Source organism: Pseudophryne corroboree, chromosome 3 (assembly GCF_028390025.1).
Source record: "Pseudophryne corroboree isolate aPseCor3 chromosome 3, aPseCor3.hap2, whole genome shotgun sequence".
In the NCBI taxonomy this organism is placed as follows: Eukaryota; Metazoa; Chordata; class Amphibia; order Anura; family Myobatrachidae; genus Pseudophryne; species Pseudophryne corroboree.
The window spans coordinates 595,648,574-595,666,827 of record NC_086446.1 but is presented as its reverse complement, the minus strand read 5'-3'; the positions used below and the strand labels follow the sequence as shown (position 1 = coordinate 595,666,827).

The window sequence follows — 18,254 nt, the reverse complement described above, 5'->3', positions numbered from 1 at the left end:
AAGGAGACCACCAACAGTCGCTGACGCGGCTGCCACCTTGGGTGCACCAGCACTAGGCCTCAGGGATCAGAGGCACCAGGAATAGTATGAGGCCGCGATCCCTAGGGTTGATGTCAACAGTGGGGCGTCAGACGCTCTCTTGGTCGCCCCTTCCCCGGTTTCATGACCAGTTTCCTCCGAGTCTCCCACCATGAACTGTTTCCCGCTTCCGTCTCAGACGCTGTACACGTAGGTTACCCAGTCGCAGCATAGGTGGCTCTGTGACTGGTGCGTCCGTGTTCACTGAGCGTCCGTGTACACTATAGGTTCATGGAGCGGCAGTGTACACTAGTAGCGTCTGGATCCACTCAGCGTTCGCTAACGTATTGATCGGTCCTTGAAGCAAGGCGAGTCTCCCTGTATCACACTCTACTGAGTACGGGTTATACAGCACTAAAGTCTCTATCTACCTTTTGAGTACGAATAGTTAGATAAGTGCCTATTGCATATGAGTCTGTATACTTTTACTGTTTTCTTTCGCAATTGTGTCTGAATACGTTAGATCTGTTTAAACATGCTGCAGTAATATGTTCCCCTACATACTTAAAATGTAGTTGTAGTTGCTGATGTACTCATATTGCTTAATATACTAATGTATAACATGTGACTGACTACTAGTGTGATTGCTAACTTTACTATATTTTTGTCATTTCTTTTATTCCGATCCTCAATGCTGGTGCATGGGTAGGGTCGGATTGTATGTCACTTTAAGAAGTGATTACAGTCACAAATTGTGTAGTACACTGTGGAAGTGATGATTATTTATCATGTCTAAGAACGGCAAAGGTGAGGAAGGTACACTCACAGCAACACCAACATTCATATCATGTTTGTCTTGCAAAACTGTATAATCCTCTCAGGATCTGGTTCAGGATGGTTTGTGTGCAAATTGTTTTAGCTTTCATCAGGGGTTAATGAAAATACAAGGCAGATTCAGCTGCAGATGGATCCACCTTGGGCTATGTTTGCACAGACTTTATCCAGTATAGCTGAACGGATAATTCCTCCAACTCCTGTACCAGGAATAGTTTACACCATTAACACTTACATGCAACTCCCCACCTATGGTGTATCACTTCCAGCAGCAGCTACTCAAAAGACAAACAAGCTGATAAACCAGTGGTAAGTCTTCACCCTCACAGGCTACACATGATTCAGATGAGGATTCATCGGAAGATGAAAGCTCAATTAACTCTACTTCGGCATACGAAGAGGAGGAAAAAGGTCTCAGCTCAGTATAGCTGAGTTAATTAAAGCAATGAAAGCCATTCTATCCTTAGAGGATTCAGCAGAGCCTGTGTTAAAAACCAAGGCACCTGTGTTTAAATGTCCCAAAACAGTTAAGACTGAGTTTCCAGGGTCAGATCAGCTGACGGAAACTATGGAAGAGGCTTGGGCTACGCCCAATAAGAAGTTTAGAATTCCTAAGAAATGGAATTCCAATTATCCTCTTCCAGCTGGGGATTGTTTAAAAAGGGAGGTGGCTCCTAAAGTAGATACGCATGTAATTCGATTAGTGCGAAAATCTATTATTCAGACTCCAAGAAGGTCAAGTTTCCTTCCACATACAATTTCTCATACGTCCTAGAGGATGCTGGGGACTCCAAAAGGACCATGGGGTATAGACGGATCCACAGGAGCTTGGGCACACTATAAAGACTTAAACTGGGTGTGAACTGGCTCCTCCCTCTATGCCCCTCCTCCAGACCTCAGTTAGACTTTGTGCCCAGGAGTGATGGCTCACACACTAGGGGAGCTCTACTGAGTTTCTCTGAAAGACTTTGTTAGGTTTGTTATTTTCAGGCAGACCTGCTGGCTACAGGCTCCCTGCAGCGTGGGAGTGAGGGGAGAGAAGCAGGACCTACTTCTTAGTTTAAAGGCTCTGCTTCTCGGCTACTGGACACCATTAGCTCCAGAGGGTTTGATCACTTGGTGCGCCTAGCTGCTTGTTCCCGGAGCGGCGCCGTCAATCCCCTCACAGAAGCCTGAAGAAAGAAGCCGGTGAGTATTGGAAGAAAAGAAGACTTCAGTGACGACTTCAGTAAGGTAACGGCAGCGGTAGCGCTGCGCTCCCTGCTCCCACACACACACCATCGGCCTGCAGGGTGCAGGGCGCTGGGGGGGAGCGCCCTGGGCAGCATATGGGTATATAATACGTAGATCACTGGCGGGGGGACATACTTCGGTGCCCGAACACCGGGTATATTCACCCCGCCAGTGTGCCGCGAAAGGGAGGGAGCGGTAGCGCTGCACTCCCTGCTCCCACACACACACCATCGGCCTGCAGGGCGCTGTGGGGGGAGCGCCCTGCGCAGTATATATATATATGTAATATAATATGTATAATATGTAGATCACTGGCGGGGGGACATACTTCGGTGCCCTCCCCGCCAGTGCGCCGTGAACGGGAGGGAGCAGCAGCGGTAGCGCTGCGCTCCCTGCTCCCGCACACCATCGGCCTGCAGGGCGCTGGGGGGGAGCGCCCTGGGCAGCATTTATTGAATGATCTCCGGCGGGGGAACATACCCGGACACCGGGTGTCTTCGCCCCGCCAGGGTACCGCAGCATGTGCGCTGCGCTCCATGGCTCCCACACACCAACGGATTCCGTGGGTGCGGGCGCAGGGGGGACGCCCTGGGCTGCGTTTAGACATAAAGGCATATATACAGGGGGTTACTCCCTGTATATAAGTTCCCCAACTAATTTTAGGTATATATATTTATTTAATTTGAGCGGGCTTAAGCGCGCCGGGAAGGGGCGGAGCTTAGCCCTCACAGAGGAGTCAGCGCCATTTTCTTCATTTCCCCGCCAGGGCTTGATGGATAGTAAGATGGAGGGGGGTGCACAGTGTTTTTAAAGCTATATGGGTGTCATATAGCAGTATGTTTGATAATGGACGCATAATCACTCTTCTATTACATAAATTCACTGTTTCCCTGTTTGTACCCACTATTGGTTAGTCGACATATGTCGGCAGGTGTGAGGGCTTTGTCACAAGCTGCTGTGGGGATAACTGTCGGCTTCGCCGGCGCATGGCGGTACTTGATTCGGGAAATTAAGTTTTAGCAAATTGGTGTTTGTGTGCTTAAAACAGTAAACACGATAGGGGAGATACAGTTGTTTGGGGATGCCCTGTCGGCATCAACGGTATTTCCTGGGTAAAAAATTATCGGGCTGTTATTGCCTTGTACATATATATATATATATATATATATATATATATATATATATATATATATATATATATATATATATATATATATATATATATATTATATATATATATATATATATATATATATATATATATATATATTTATATTTATTTATTTATTTATTGGTATATGTGGGGGGAGTGTTATCAAAATTGTATTTGTATTCTTCCCTCAGGCCCCTCGTGCTTCCGTGATTATTTTTTGCCCGCTTACTATTCCTTGCTGTCGACATTTACTAAGTTTCTGTCGACCATTACGTTCCTGGTAGATCCACATCGGGGGCATGTCAGTACATGGTTATACACATTCACAACACATTACCGTCACTAGGGACCTGACAGGTCTGGACAATCCAATTGCGTATAGGTTATATCTATATGTGTATATATGTAGATATAGGTTTATATATGCATGGTTAGGATATATGTGTTTTATTGTGTATTACATGATGTATATCCATGAATGCTGAAATAATGGTATTCTTATCATGTGCTGGTCGCTCTGTTGATTAAGCTCTAGATTGGCCGTGACGAGTTGGTTTCGATCCTCTCAAAGAGTCTGAATATTATTCTCTTCCCGACGTGGAGAGAAAATTATGACAGTCAACTCCTGGTCGACGCAGAGCCCGGTCGCAAAGGATCATACACAGGCAGCTAAGTGAAATTTTATTTCTATACTTTGACCTTGTTTGCGCTGTATGCACTTGAGGGAGTGTTGTATTCGGGTAGGCATCCGATAGAATTACCCTACCCAGTGTGGGTAGGCTTGCCTATGTTTATTCTACCTTATAACATTACAGCAGGCTGCCAAGTGACAGCAGGATGTGACCGGAAAATGCAGAGGATGTCTCCGGGAGATGTTGGTGGGAGGTATACAGCTATTTGGTGTGGCCTCTGTTCAGTCAATCTCGGCGGATTCCACTGGTAAGTCTAACTTCGTGAGTTAGCCTCTTTCACAACGGTTGGTGTTGCATTCTTTTGTGGGATGCAGTCGTTTTAACCGGTTCGAGACCGTTCTTTTTTCCTTTTCTGTGCAGACAGTGGAAGGTGAAAAGGTAAGAGTTCTGCAGCCTTGTTAGGTTCGCAGTAGTGGATGTCGTTTTCTGTTTCCTCCACATCCACCACTTGTCGCTGAGTCTATCGGGCCGGTCCCCACTCCGGTGGGCACTCGTCTACTATGTTTCAGTGGTCCAGGAATAGACTAGGACCTGTGGGTTATTTATAGAATCCAAAGGGGAACATTCTGAGTTACAGTTGTTTCCCTTTACTGTTTTTCTAATAGTTCTTGCCGTTCCACTCTGGAAGGAAAGATAGTACGCGACGCCATACAGAGGTGCGTCAGGATCAGGACATTGTCCGGTGGTCCCTGTATAAAGGTGCAAATCGTTGGTTCTCTCTGACTGTTCTTCGTCACAGGGATTGGTTGTTGTTTTTAACGACACTGATGTTGGAGGTGGGTTTCAGAGTAGATAATGACCGGTTAAAGTTTGGTGTTTTTCCATGTGAAAAGAGGTCTGAAGATCCAGAGTTGGATCGGTTTTACTGGGACACTTCATCAAGGTGTTCCGTTACTTAACCGGTTGGCTGCGGCCGGAGTGGCCTTTTTTGGTGAGAGGCTCTAATGCCAGAGTGGTTTTCAAGAGGCCAGTTGGAAATGGGGTCCGGGTCTCATCTGCACATGCACCTGAATATAATCCTAATGGCCAGGACATCGCTCCTGTGGTGTCTGCTCGGTTCTCTCCTTCTAGAGGGATGAAGGTTTGGGTTCAGGGTGTAGATCCTGGTGTCCGTGCATACAGATCTCAGAGACGGAGGAGCAGTACTTGCAAGGGACGTGTTTCCAGGGGATGAGGTCGAGTTGGAAAGCTTGTCTGCTATAAACTTTCTTGGATTAAGAGTTAGTTCCGACAAACGTTTTCTTCGTGTTCTGCCCGTGTTAGTTCTGCTAGACGACTTGTCAGCGGTGGCATAAGTAAACCGCTATGGCAGAAGATGCACAGTTTTGCAGTTGGGTGGAGAGTCTGGTAAACGCTATATTAGCAGTCTTCGTTCCGGAGGTGAACGACGGAAAAATAGATTTCCTCTGCTGACGCGATCTCCATCCGGGAGAAATTCAGTCGTCATCGAGAAGTTTTCACAGACGTGACAAGTCTTTGTGGATTGTCGCAATTGGATATGTTGGCGTCTCGCCTCAATGAGAGGCCTCAGGGATATTGTTCCAGGTCATGGGACAGTGGCAAACGCAGGATTTGCATGGGGGGGTTTCCAGAACTGGGCGGAGCCAATCACGGGGGTGGGGACTGAGGTGACCCAGTATATGCTGGGTCCGTAAAACTAGTGTGTCTGTGTGTGCGTGTGTGTGTAACTGTGTATATATATTTATATATATATATATATATATATATCTATATCTACACATATATATATATATATATATATATATATATATATATATATATATCTACACACACACACACACATATATATATATACACATACACACACACACATACATATACACGGGTGGTCTTCAGTTTGCCGGCGGTCGGGCTCCCGGCGACCAGCATACCGGCGCCGGGAGCCTGACCGCCGGCATACCGACACTTATTCTCCCTCGTGGGGGTCCACGACCCCCCTGGAGGGAGAATAGAATAGTGTGGCGCGCGTAGCGAGCCCACACGGGGCTCATTTGCGCTCGCCACACTGTTGGTAAGCCGGCGGCCGGCCTCCCGGCGCCGGTATGCTGGTCGCCGGGAGGCCGGCCGCCGGGAGATCGTAGTGAACCCATATACACATATACATAGCATATCAAACATGCATGTATATATATATATATATATATATATATATATATATATATATATATATATATATATATATATATATATACACACACACATACAGTACACATATATATACACATGTATATATATATATATCATATGTGTGTGTGTGCGTGTTTATATGTATGTATGTATGTATGTATGTATATACATGTGTGTATATATGTAGGCACATGGATATATATGTACTATAATTTAAATAAAGTAAACTTTTATTGCACTTGCAAGTGCCACCAGGAAGACAGCAGGCTGCAGAGGACGCTAGACAGTCATTAATAATACTCATGCAGCTAAAAAAAAAAAAAATTTTAATTTTTTTTTTTTTTTTTTTAGTGGAGGGGGGTTTCTGGGTACTCGGAAACCCCCCCTGGGTGCGCCACTGTGGGACGCTCAAGCTATAGCAGGGGACAACCTCGTGACACCGTGGGTGTTTTTTAGTCGGTCTAGGTGGCCTCTCCGCTTTCATTTTTGTTTGAAGGTGATAAACGTGGGATGAACAAAGGTTCAGGCGATCCTCTTGGATCCGGTCTAGCCAAGGAGGGTTGGCTATCCAGTTTTTCATGATTTACTCATAGAAGATTCCTGCCCTCTTTCTCTACGTGAGGATCTGCTACAACAAGATCAGGGCGTGTTTTAGGGCTTACCGCGGCTGCGTCTGACGTCGTGGCGGTTGAATGCCATATCCTAAGCCGAAAGGGTGTTCCCAGTGAAGTCATTTCCTCAATTCTTCAGGCTAAGAAAGAAGTACCGCCTAAGTTTTACCACTGTAGTGGGCGTAACTATGTGTTTTGGTGTGTATCCAGGAAGGCTCCTATGGAATTCTTTCAGCTAGGTCGTTCTTATCCATACTTTACAAACCGGTGTGGATGCAAGTTTAAAGTTGGGAGTGTGGCCTAATAATTTCTTTACAAAAATTTCTCTCTTGGAAAGTGGTCATGCTTTTGGCTTTGACATCCGCAAGGCGGGTGTCGGAAGTGGTGGTTTTGTCTCACAAGAGCCTTGTTTGATCTTTCATGTGGATAGAGAGGAATTGAGAACTCGGTTATTATTTCTGCCAAGAGTGGTTTCTGGGTTTTGCAGAATTTGGCCTATTTTGATGCCGGTGGGTACTTGGGCATTAGCTGATTCAAATTCTCTCAATGTAGCCAGGGATTTGAATATTTAGGTCGCCAAGATGGCTCAGATTGGAGAAACAGGGGCTCTGTTTGTCTGATATGTTCCCAGTATGGTTCTACGGCTGGATTGCCGTCACCGAAGTCGGTGGAGGCCCATTTTACTGGGAAGATGGGCTCTTCCTGGGTGGATGCCCGAGGAGTCTCGGCGGTTCAACTTTGCTGAGTGGATACTTGGTCGGGTTCAAACGCTTTTGCTATGCTCTACAAGTTTGATACCCTGGTTGAGGGGGACCTTTTGTTTGCTCAATCGGTGCTGCAGAGTCGTTCGCACTCTCTCGCCCGTTCTGGAGATTTGGTATTGACCCCATGGTCCTTTTGGAGTCCCCAGCATCCTCTAGGACATATGAGAAAATAGGATTTTGGTACCTACCGGTAAATCCTTTTCTTAGTCAGTAGAGGCTGCTGGGCGCCCGTCCCGGTGCGTACTGTGTCTGCAGTTATTGTTTTGGTTACACTCTAGTGGTGTTTCTTCTCTGTCAGACTGTTGCTGACGATGTTCAGGCCATGGCATGAGGTGTCTTATTATTGGTTGTGATGGCACACAGGTTGTGTTACATATTCTCACAGCATGTGGCTGTGTCTTTTTCATGCCGTAGGCTGGTTTTCTATTGAATGCCACGTTCTGCGGTGTGTTCGTGGTGTGAGCTGGTATGACACTCACCGTGTTTATAAATTCTTTCCTCGAAATGTCCATCTCTCCTGGGCACGGTTTCTAACTGAGGTCTGGAGGAGGGGCATAGAGGGAGGAGCCAGTTCACACCCAGTTTAAGTCTTTATAGTATGCCCAAGCTCCTGCGGATCCGTCTATACCCCATGGTCCTTTTGGAGTCCCCAGCATCCTCTACGGACTAAGAGAAAATGATTTACCGGTAGGTACCAAAATCCTATTTTCAAACATAAAGTTCCGGCTAAAGGAAAAAGTGATGGCAAGCAAGCCCAATACAACAAGTCTGGTAAGACTAAAAAGCATTGGGCTACCAGAGGACCGGTTAAGAGGACAGATGATAAACCATCAGCCTGATGGTGCGGGCCTCCACCTGGGAGACCCCCAGGGTGGGGGGCCGACTTCTTCAGTTTGCACAGATCTGGCAACAGTCTACAACAGATGCCTGGGTGCAGGAAGCGGTATCTCTAGGTTATGCTTTTGCCTGCAAGTAGCACCCTCCTCGAAGATTTTTTTGTACCAGTCTGTCTCAGGTAGAGACGAAGGCCAGGGCTTTGTTAGAGGCAGTTCAGAAATTGCTTCACTCAGGAGTAGTAATTCCAGTTTCTCCTGCACAATGAGGACAGGGTTTTTACTCCAACCTGTTTTTAGTTCAGAAGCCAAATGGGTCTTTTCATCCCATTCTCAATCTCAAAGTACTGAACAAATACATTTGGGACCTCGGTTTTACATGGAGACGTTACATTCCATCATATTGGCCATGGATATACTGTACAGGATGCTTACCTACAGGAGAATTTTACCAAAATCTCTCACTTACTGATTCTCACACCCTATTACATTTCCCCCACTGTGTTCATACATACTCATACTCACTTGCGCATGCACGCACACGCACACACACACGTCCCGATTCATGTACAATATAGCAATAGTGTTAATACATTTGAGTGTTTAAGTGTAACTGTTCCCTTGAACAACGGTATGCTCATTAATGTGCTCTGACGTTCTTATATTCAGTAATTTAGTGATTATTGAACTCCTGCACTCCCATTCTAATGGCTCTGATAAAGTGCACAGGTATATGAATAAATGGGTGACGGTGGGAGAAGAGGTGGGGGTGGAATCACCAAGGTCCTAGCACTCTTCTAGTGAATAATAGCCAAACTCAGACTATAACTGAAAATATATCACTTCAGTAACATTACACCATGGCGGAGTACTGGATCTGTAGAAAGTCCCCATCAGCCTGTGCCTGGGGAGGTGGAGGTGAGGATGGCCTTCTGTGCATTTTGCACATTGAAATATTTATTTTTTAAAATTCATAATTATTTACTCCTTATTTAATAATAATAATAATAATAATAATGTTATTTATATAGCCTCTTTCTCCAATAGGACTCAAGGCGCTTAACAGATACATAGCATAATATAGTGCAGAAAATAATGAAGTACAGAACAGCTTTCATAAAATACAGAAGCATGAAGATACTATAAGGGACATTATGGAAATGCTTGAGTAAACAGGAAAGTCTTGAGTCTACTTTTGAAGGATTCTATAGTTGGGGCCTCTCGCACTGTGCGGGGAAGTGAGTTCCATAGAGTCGGAGCCGCATGACTAAAAGCTCGACCCCCAGATGAATTACGGTAGATTCTAGGTACTGCTAAAAGTCCTTCATCTACAGATCGCAGTAATCGAGTGGGGCAGTATGGGGTCACAAGCTTATTTAGCTATGTACTCAATTACAGATTAATTATCACAAGGAGAGTATGGGTGCATAAACAGTAATACACTGGCTAGAAAAACACAGGCACGTCAGGACTGTTTTTCTAGGCATTGCCTAGTCAGCCACTTAGTGGTGCAAGTAGAATTTTTTTCTTAGTGGTACTGATAGTAAATATGGACGTGGTCACGTGTCATGAGGGAACGTGGTCACACAAAACTAGGGGAGTGGCTACATGACAATAGGGACATGGCCACATTATGCCACACACCATAATGCCCCTTACACATTATGCCAAACACTGTAATGACCCTTACACATTATGACAGACACTGTAACACCCATAACACATCATACCACACACCGTAATGCCCATTACACATTATGCCACAGACCGTAATGCCTATTACATACTGTATTATACCACACACCATAATGCCTATTACATATTATAAAACACACCATTATGCCACTGACACCATTTTACAAGAATGACCCTTATAAATGATGCCCAAGCTGTGGGCTGGTGGTACTGCATACCACCACCATATTTCTTAATGGTACTCCGCAGTGTTGGACTGGAGCATAAAGGGCCCACCGGGGGAATGCAGTGGTAGGGGACCATTTTTAGGTGTGTGGCCATTCTCCAGAGGGGGGGGGTCCAGCCTCCACAGAGGCTTAGCTAACCAATAGAGAGTGCGTAGTCTGGGCCCCTTGATATATTTATATAGTAAATACTGCTAATGCATGATAATGTGCCAGATTAATAACAGCAATGCACTGCAGAAAATACAACATAGTCCTGTGCAGTATAAGGTAACATATGTATGATGTATAATTCAAGTGCACAGTCTGGAACTTTGATCCGTAGAGGGAAAGGTGGGGCCCCCCATACAGTGGGACCCACAGGTGGTTTCCCCTGTACCCCTGTGGGCCAGTCCAACACTGGTACTCTGTACCACCCTAATTTCAGCACTGCAGCCACTGCAAATTTGTTTGCAGGTTGAGAGGCACAGGCGCCTTAGAAGAGCTGCTCAGTCTGCTTAATGGTCAGACGGTTCGATAAATGTCCATCTGATGTTCACCACTTATGTGCGTGAGTATTGATGGTGGTGGTGAGACACTGGTTGTGGCCATTACCGTGCAGAGAGTCATTACCATATTTTTGCAGCACCTTGCATCTGCATGCAACTGCGTGTACCTCTGACTCAGGCCCAAAGTGTGAGTGCAATTATGGCCAACTCTTAATTGACCCCTTTGTGGAAGATTCAGTTAAAAGCAGTGGGTTTTCCCTACAGCTAGTTGAATACACACCCGGTTCAGTTAGCTGCGGGAACCCCACACACTAATCTCCATGGAAACCCATTAGATTCTGCATTTTCCTGAAATCAGTGGGTTTCCATGTGAGCATTATGGCAAATAATGGAATAGCTGCAGGCGTGAAACCCAGACTTTTTCCCCACGAGCCAAACTCTGCGCCTAATTGAATCTCTGTTTTAGTTGCTTTTGTGTAGCTCTTTATGCCATGTGACAGGTCAAGGTACTTGTGGTGTCATTTACTAAAGTTCAGGGTTTTCCCCTATCTTTTATCTAGCACCTTCTTGAAGATAATAGCTAGAATCTGATTGGTTGCTATAGGCAACATCTCCACTTATAAAAACCCGCACTTTAGTAAATATACCCCCTAGCCTTTATTCTGTTGTTGTGCCTGACGCTTCTTACAAGCTCGCCGCATTGTTTTCTCAGCTTTAAAGCATACTTGCCTACTCTCCTGGAAGCTGCAGGAGGCTCCCGTTTTTTTGGGTAGCCCACCGCACCCCCGGAAGAGTAGGCATGTCTCCCGCATCCTGCTCGCACCCTAGTGATGGGGGCAGGATGAAGAGATACTCTCCCATATTCGAGAGTCCGTGGGGTGGGGAAGGGGTTAAAATGACGCAAATCACGTCATTTTAGCCCTGCCCCCTTCCCGCGGACCCGTGAATCGCGCCCTTTTCCCGATGTGGGGGCGGGGCTTAATGATGTCACAGCCCGCCCCAGCCCCCTAAAGTCTCCTGCAGTGTCTCCTCTCCGGGCTTCTCCCGGAAAGGAGATATTTGAAGTAGGCAAGTATGCTTTAAAGACATGTCTTCTTACCTACATTATCATAATTTAAGTTTACTTACCATTGTTACAGTGACCACCACTGCAGAACCTTTATTAATTGTCCTGAATAATGCAATAAGACTGTGTCAACGTGTCAGAAAGTTCTGGAGATCTGATGGAAATACAGGGTTTAGCTATGTTAATAACTACACATATGACACAGCACATGTTGCGAGGTCAAATAAATAAATGTACATTGGGAGTGAAAACTGCTAAAAATACAGCATTAATCATTCAAATGCCTCCTGCTGATATCACATGTTCTAGGTTTAGGATTTGTAAACATAATCCTCCTTACATTTTGTTTCTATTCCCAAACCATTTGTCAAATAATGTGACAGATGTACACAACTGCAAGACAAAGCATCATTGTATTAAAGAGCAATTTGGCAATTGTCTCTCTGAAAAAGCAAGTAATGTCTTTGAAAGTATTTTAAGAAACAAATAATCGTATACCTCCCACTCATAACCCAGAAGAACATTTTGTACCTGCTTGTGCACTAAGGCTGACCTTACAGTTAGTGTACTGGTTGAGTAGTCGTAAACATTGCACCTTCATCATACAATGCAATATGTTGTTTGTGTAATACAGGTTGAGTATCCCTTATCCAAAATGCTTGGGACCAGAGGTATTTTGGATATCGGATTTTTCCGTGTTTTGGAATAATTGCATACCATAATGAGATATCATGGTGATGGGACCTAAATCTAAGCACAGAATGCATTTATGTTACATATACACCTTATACACACAGCCTGAAGGTCATTTTAGCCAATATTTTTTATAACTTTGTGCATTAAACAAAGTGTGTGTACATTAACACAATTCATTTATGTTTCATATACACCTTATACACACAGCCTGAAGGTCATTTAATACAATATTTTTAATAACTTTGTGTATTAAACAAAGTTTGTGTACATTGAGCCATCAAAAAACAAAGGTTTCACTATTTCACTCTCACTCAAAAAAGTCCGTATTTCGGAATATTCCGTATTTCGGAATATTTGGATATGGGATACTCAACCTGTACTTGTAATTGGGGCCAGTTATTGGAGTAGATGGCAGATTATCCGTGCTGGTAAAATATAAGTGTAAACTTGGGGTTTATTTACGAAGGTCAGTTTTTGTTTTAATTGGCGGTTTTCCATCGGCTTTGCAATCCGCCCATTTACTAATTTAAAAATGATGAAAAAACAGCCAACTGACTGACTTTAGAAAATTGTCTGTCAGTGTTTTTTTTTTTTGTGACAGGCATAAAATCTCCATATTGATTATGCATCAAGCATAGCACCTGCTGCAAAGCCGACGGCAGATCTGCCCTGTTAATCCGCCATTAAAAAAAGGTGTAGGATCTTCCCCACACACATACCCTGCCCCAAAGTATTAACCATTCCCAGATTCCCAGGTCTGCAAGGCTAGGCTGCTATTGGAAAATTGGGGGTGGGGGGATTAATAACCAGCACTAGGCTGAACCAGCCAGAGCAGCTGACTCCATAGAGGACCCTACACAGCGTCCTCCTGCCATATTGGCATCCAGCCCCAAATTGGCCAGCACAGGGCTAGAATCTCTAGGAAAGTGGGATTCTCATCAAAATAAGGGGGTCCACCAGCATTCCCTGTGCTTTGGATGTGGTGAATAGTGAAAGAAAATAGTTAAATAATATTGTTTTTACAGGAATACTACAGGTTCCAGCAATCCTGAACCTGCATGCTGGAACTTGTTGAACCAAAATTGCCAGTATGCCCAGACATTAAGGGACCGCTGGCACACAGTACACACACTGAATTTTGAAGTTTTAATTTAAAAAAAAAAAACACCCCCACATTCAGTATCCCTTATTCACCTATTTATTGCTAGCAATATGAAGAGGTCACATCGACTTCGGTCCATGTAGCATCCAGAATCTTGGCAACACAAAAAACTTTGATTCCACACCTCATGTAGCCCATTGTGAATGAGAGGTCACTCTGGGACACTCTTCATAGGAATGAATGGGGAAGCACTGATTGGTCAGAGCATTGGAATTGCCGTGAACTGGAAAATATGGGGATCCTACCAAACACCCCCTTACCCAAGTTCCAATAGCAGCCTAGGTAAAGAGGCCCGAGGCTGGTTAATGATGTGAGGTAGAATCACGCACCATTTTTATTTTAAATGAACCCTTTCTACCAATATTTATAAAATGAAACCTGCACAAATCATAGTGATCTGTGCAGTGCTTTCAGTCCTCCACAGATTCGACAGCAGGTTTGCCTTTGGATCAGCTATTATGCTGCAAAATGGCTGTCACAACTGAGGGCTGAGGCTGACCTGGGGAAGCCTCAGATGTAGGGGCAGGTGTGTAGGTGAACCAGGGGGTAGTATTGGGTTCCTAGACATACAGGAGATCTAGCACCATTTGCCAGAAGGCGTGACCACGACAACAAAGTTGTAAAAAGTAAAGTCAGTTTTATTGAACACACAGCTTTAGACACCTTGGATATGCAATAACTTCACAGTAGATGTGCAGTGATAAATTACAGTACAGTTTCCAGAAGCACAGAGGTAATTAGTGCTGTGGCTTGCAGAACAGAATGTAATAAAGTCCTTGCCAGAACTGGAGATGGTAAGTCCGTATGCCACAGCTAACCGCTGAGGAGGGGTATGTACTGGTACTGCCCAGCAGATGGTATACAGAGGCTGGAGTAACACAGATGCACAGGAGTAGATGGTACTTGGTATAATTGCAGAGAATGCCGGATGGAACCGGTATGAACGAAAGGTGTGAAGAACTCACCACTGTAGTTAGAGTCTGATGGTGAGCATCGATGGAGACTGTGGTTCGATGTTAGAATGATCACAGATGCGAGCGATATGGGAATACTGCTGGTAACATTGAAATGAAACTGTAGAACACCGTTTGCAGATTACCAGCGACTCAGGAGCACTGTGGAAAGCTGGTAGGCCATGGTGAATGCGCTGTGAAGAATGGAGAGCGGTGCTGCAGGAAGGAGGAGTTGGAAACGATACCAGCTGGAGGCGAAGCAGGACCAACACGGTGAGCAGGAAGCCGGTGTCAGATTGTAGTAAGTAACCAGGAGCAATGCTGGAACACTGCAGAAGTCAGGCTGCACCGCAGAATGGAAACAGGTGTGGGTCTCTTAGTGGAGCTGAATCACAGGAGCTGTAACACCTGGAGAAACAAGCAGTAGAATCCACAAGCAGGAGAGACATATGTACAGAATAAAATCTCGGTCAGCATACCGACGCTGGGACCCAGGCAGCATACTGACGCCAGGATCCCTGCGGGGAGGGGCGAGTGCAGCAAGCCCCTTGCGGGCTCGGTGGCGACCGCAGGGGTGTCGTGGACACCCACGAGTGGAAATAGTCCCTGTTGGTCGGCATGCCGACCATCGGGATAGTGAGGTGTCGGGATGCTGGAGGAGGTCATGTGACTGTCGGTCTCCCGACCGCTGGTCACATGAATACCACCCCCTATAATATCTCCTGTAGCAGACATACAATATAAGGGTTTTGCACAGAGACATAAATTGCAGAGGACAGATACGAGAGAGATACTCAGCAGTTTTTTAAGTATTTGTTTATTGTATTCTTTTTTCTTTAACTCACAGTATTGTTACGTCATCACATCAACTTTATGTTTTTTTTTATATTTCGCAATAGTCAGACCTTACAGACATGAAATAGAACATGTCATTACATTCATAATTTTTAAGATATAAAATAAAGGTTATATTTTATTTAAACAATCTATTACCCTGTGCACTAGAAACAGATCCTTTTTCTCTTTTTTCCCCCCATTTTTTGCTATAGGTACTTTTACCTGATCTGTGGTAGCACCCCCATTACCCGTATGATTAACTGATACGGTATTTAGATTTGGGGTATCGAGCTATGTACTTATATGAGACAGATATGATCATTCCTGTGCAACAGTTCCCCTCTTCTTCCCTTTTCCCTTTGCTTGTACAGGTTAGACAACCAAAGCACTGACGATTATCCAGCCCAGTAGGAGGATATTTATACCAGCTTGTAAGCAGGCATTGGCTGGATAATTAGGTAGAGTCCGAAGTGCAGCGGATAGGCTGTAGAATGACATGTGATGGGAACAAACATGGCTGCGCCCATGTTTGCATTTGGAGGGAAAGTCTGTTTGTATATTCCATGTGGTAAACAGCAGTAATGGCGGCGGAGGGCAGGAGATGCCATTCTTTAAAACAGTGCAACTAAACTGTAAGGCTGCCATGACAGCGCTGCGGGATCACAGGGAAGAGACTTAATAGGTAATAGGTAATGGTATACAGCGCGCGGCACACAGACAGCGCAGATGGAATCCCAATTTGGAACGCTGGGCCAGTCTCAGGAGACACTTGGGAGGTAAATAATGATGTCCAGTTACCTGGATCGTGACAATGGCAGGTTGATATCCAAAGGGAATCAACTGCAGATGAGAAATGACAGTCAAAACTGATCCAAATTTAAATATTGTGTTTTTAGACTGTAATCTGCCGTAGATGCCCGTCCACATCAATCCAATGGCAGATCCGACCCTTGATAAATGTATCCCTAAGTGTCACTAACAGGGTGTAGCACTCATGTAAACACTCACATTAACTCGTAAATACATTGGGAATCTATTTTCTACTTTCCTGAAGTAGTCAATACAGATTTTAAAAAACAAACAAAAACAATGGTACCTGCCCCTGAAGGAGCTGCAAGGAGAACTCCTTTTAGGTATATGTAAATCACAATGCTCACTTGGCTGGAGCATGGGAAGACTGCTTTGAGTGGGTGTTCGCATTTTGACCCTTCCACTTTGGCTGCATTAAAGCAAGTCTGCAAAGAAGAGTTGCCAAAATTCTTTGTTTACTCAAGTTGTCTGGGATGCCGACGCCGGAATCCAGACTACGGACAATGCCGACCGCAGGAATCCCGGCTAACGGGCTATTCCCACTCGTGGGTGTCTAAAACACCCATAGAGTGGGAATAGAACCTGTGGTGAGCGCAGCGAGGCACCAGACCCACAGCCTGCCAAGCTCAGTGAGCCCGCAAGGGGCTTTGTTGTGCTTGTCTCCCTGCTGGGCATTTTGGCTGCCGGACAAAAGCTTGTGTAAATAATTATTTCTTTCTAATAAAAAATGTAATTAATTGGTTAATATAATTGCGATGTTTATTCTCAGATTTCTGTTTGAACTGAAGGAAAATGACGATGCTTGTCGCCAGGCTCTGAGCTCAGGATCTTTCTATCTATTCCACAATCTTTCACCACTTGTTCGGAAGTCCGGTAACCGCTACTATGCACCCACAGTTAGCTGCACAGGTAACTAACGTCTTGTAGTCATTCTGTATGATAGGGAACAAAATCACTTTCCTCAAGGAGCGAATAAATTAAATTCTGTGATAAATAGCTTAACATGCCAACAATTACATCTACATGGACATTAATGTGATGTCTAACATTTCAAATAATCTCCAAGGGGTACTAAATCACTTAACGCCAAATGATATTTACAGTCTGTGGTGGCGGTCAATGTTGTAATCATGTAGAAGCGTGTGGTCAGCTAGCTGTTCCAACAGCGTTTCAAATTGAACTGTCCAGTGTAGTAGCATTGGTGTACTATAACATTTCCACATGTTATGCCAGTGATGGCAACATGTGAGATCCTTAGGCATTTCCTCCAGGTCAATATTGCATGCATGGCTTTACTATTAGATCTGAGATGGATTTTGTAGTAACTGTTCCGGCTAGAAATGACTCTTTGTAATAGACCTATTGGAATCTCAGGACCAAAACCCCTGTCATTGTTAAATACTGGAATATGGCTAGCGATGACATTACATTGTCAGCACAAGATCTCTTACCATGACTTCACCAGCTTATGGCTAGAATTCATGGACCCACACCCTTCCCAATCACCTAACTTCAGGGGGGTATCTGATATTCAGGACATTGAAGAATTTCCAAATGGTAGCCAGTTTTCTAAACAGAACCCTGCTGTGATCTAGGTAATATCTAAAATTAAAAATAGTCCTATAAAAAGCAAAAAGGAGCCTTCTAGTGCAGTAAATTCGAAATCAACAAGGTGACTTGTGTTAAAAAAAAAAATCGGTGAACCAGCCATGTCCCAATTTACAAATATAGTTTTATTTGATACAGCTTGAGAGTTTCCTCATAATGGTACCTTCAATCGAAGAGACAGACTTTGTCCACAGATTGCAGCAGTCCTTGTGTGTCCATCTGCATTGAACCTGCCTTCGCTCTGTCCTTCAACCCAACTTACTGTTGCAAACTAGATAAAATAGGTCACACGCTGAATACAGTCTTATGCCAGGCTTAAAACAAGGGAATACAAAATAAGATTGGGGGTGGATGTTTGTTTAGGTTTATCTACAAAACATTTGAGGGAACTGTAGTACTAAAATTATGTAAACTTCCAATAGGCTGCTG

General features: G+C 44.5%; 1 protein-coding gene across 2 annotated transcripts in view; it reads left to right on the top strand.

Moving 5' to 3' along the window:
* The window catches only part of NUDT13 (nudix hydrolase 13), a 249,504-nt gene that overhangs the window by 154,717 nt on the left and 76,533 nt on the right, over positions 1-18,254 (top strand). For both annotated transcript variants that reach the window (XM_063961478.1, XM_063961477.1), the window contains one exon: positions 16,987-17,126. In XM_063961478.1, coding sequence (XP_063817548.1) covers positions 16,987-17,126 — 140 coding nt within the window. The remainder of the gene's footprint in view (positions 1-16,986; positions 17,127-18,254) is intronic.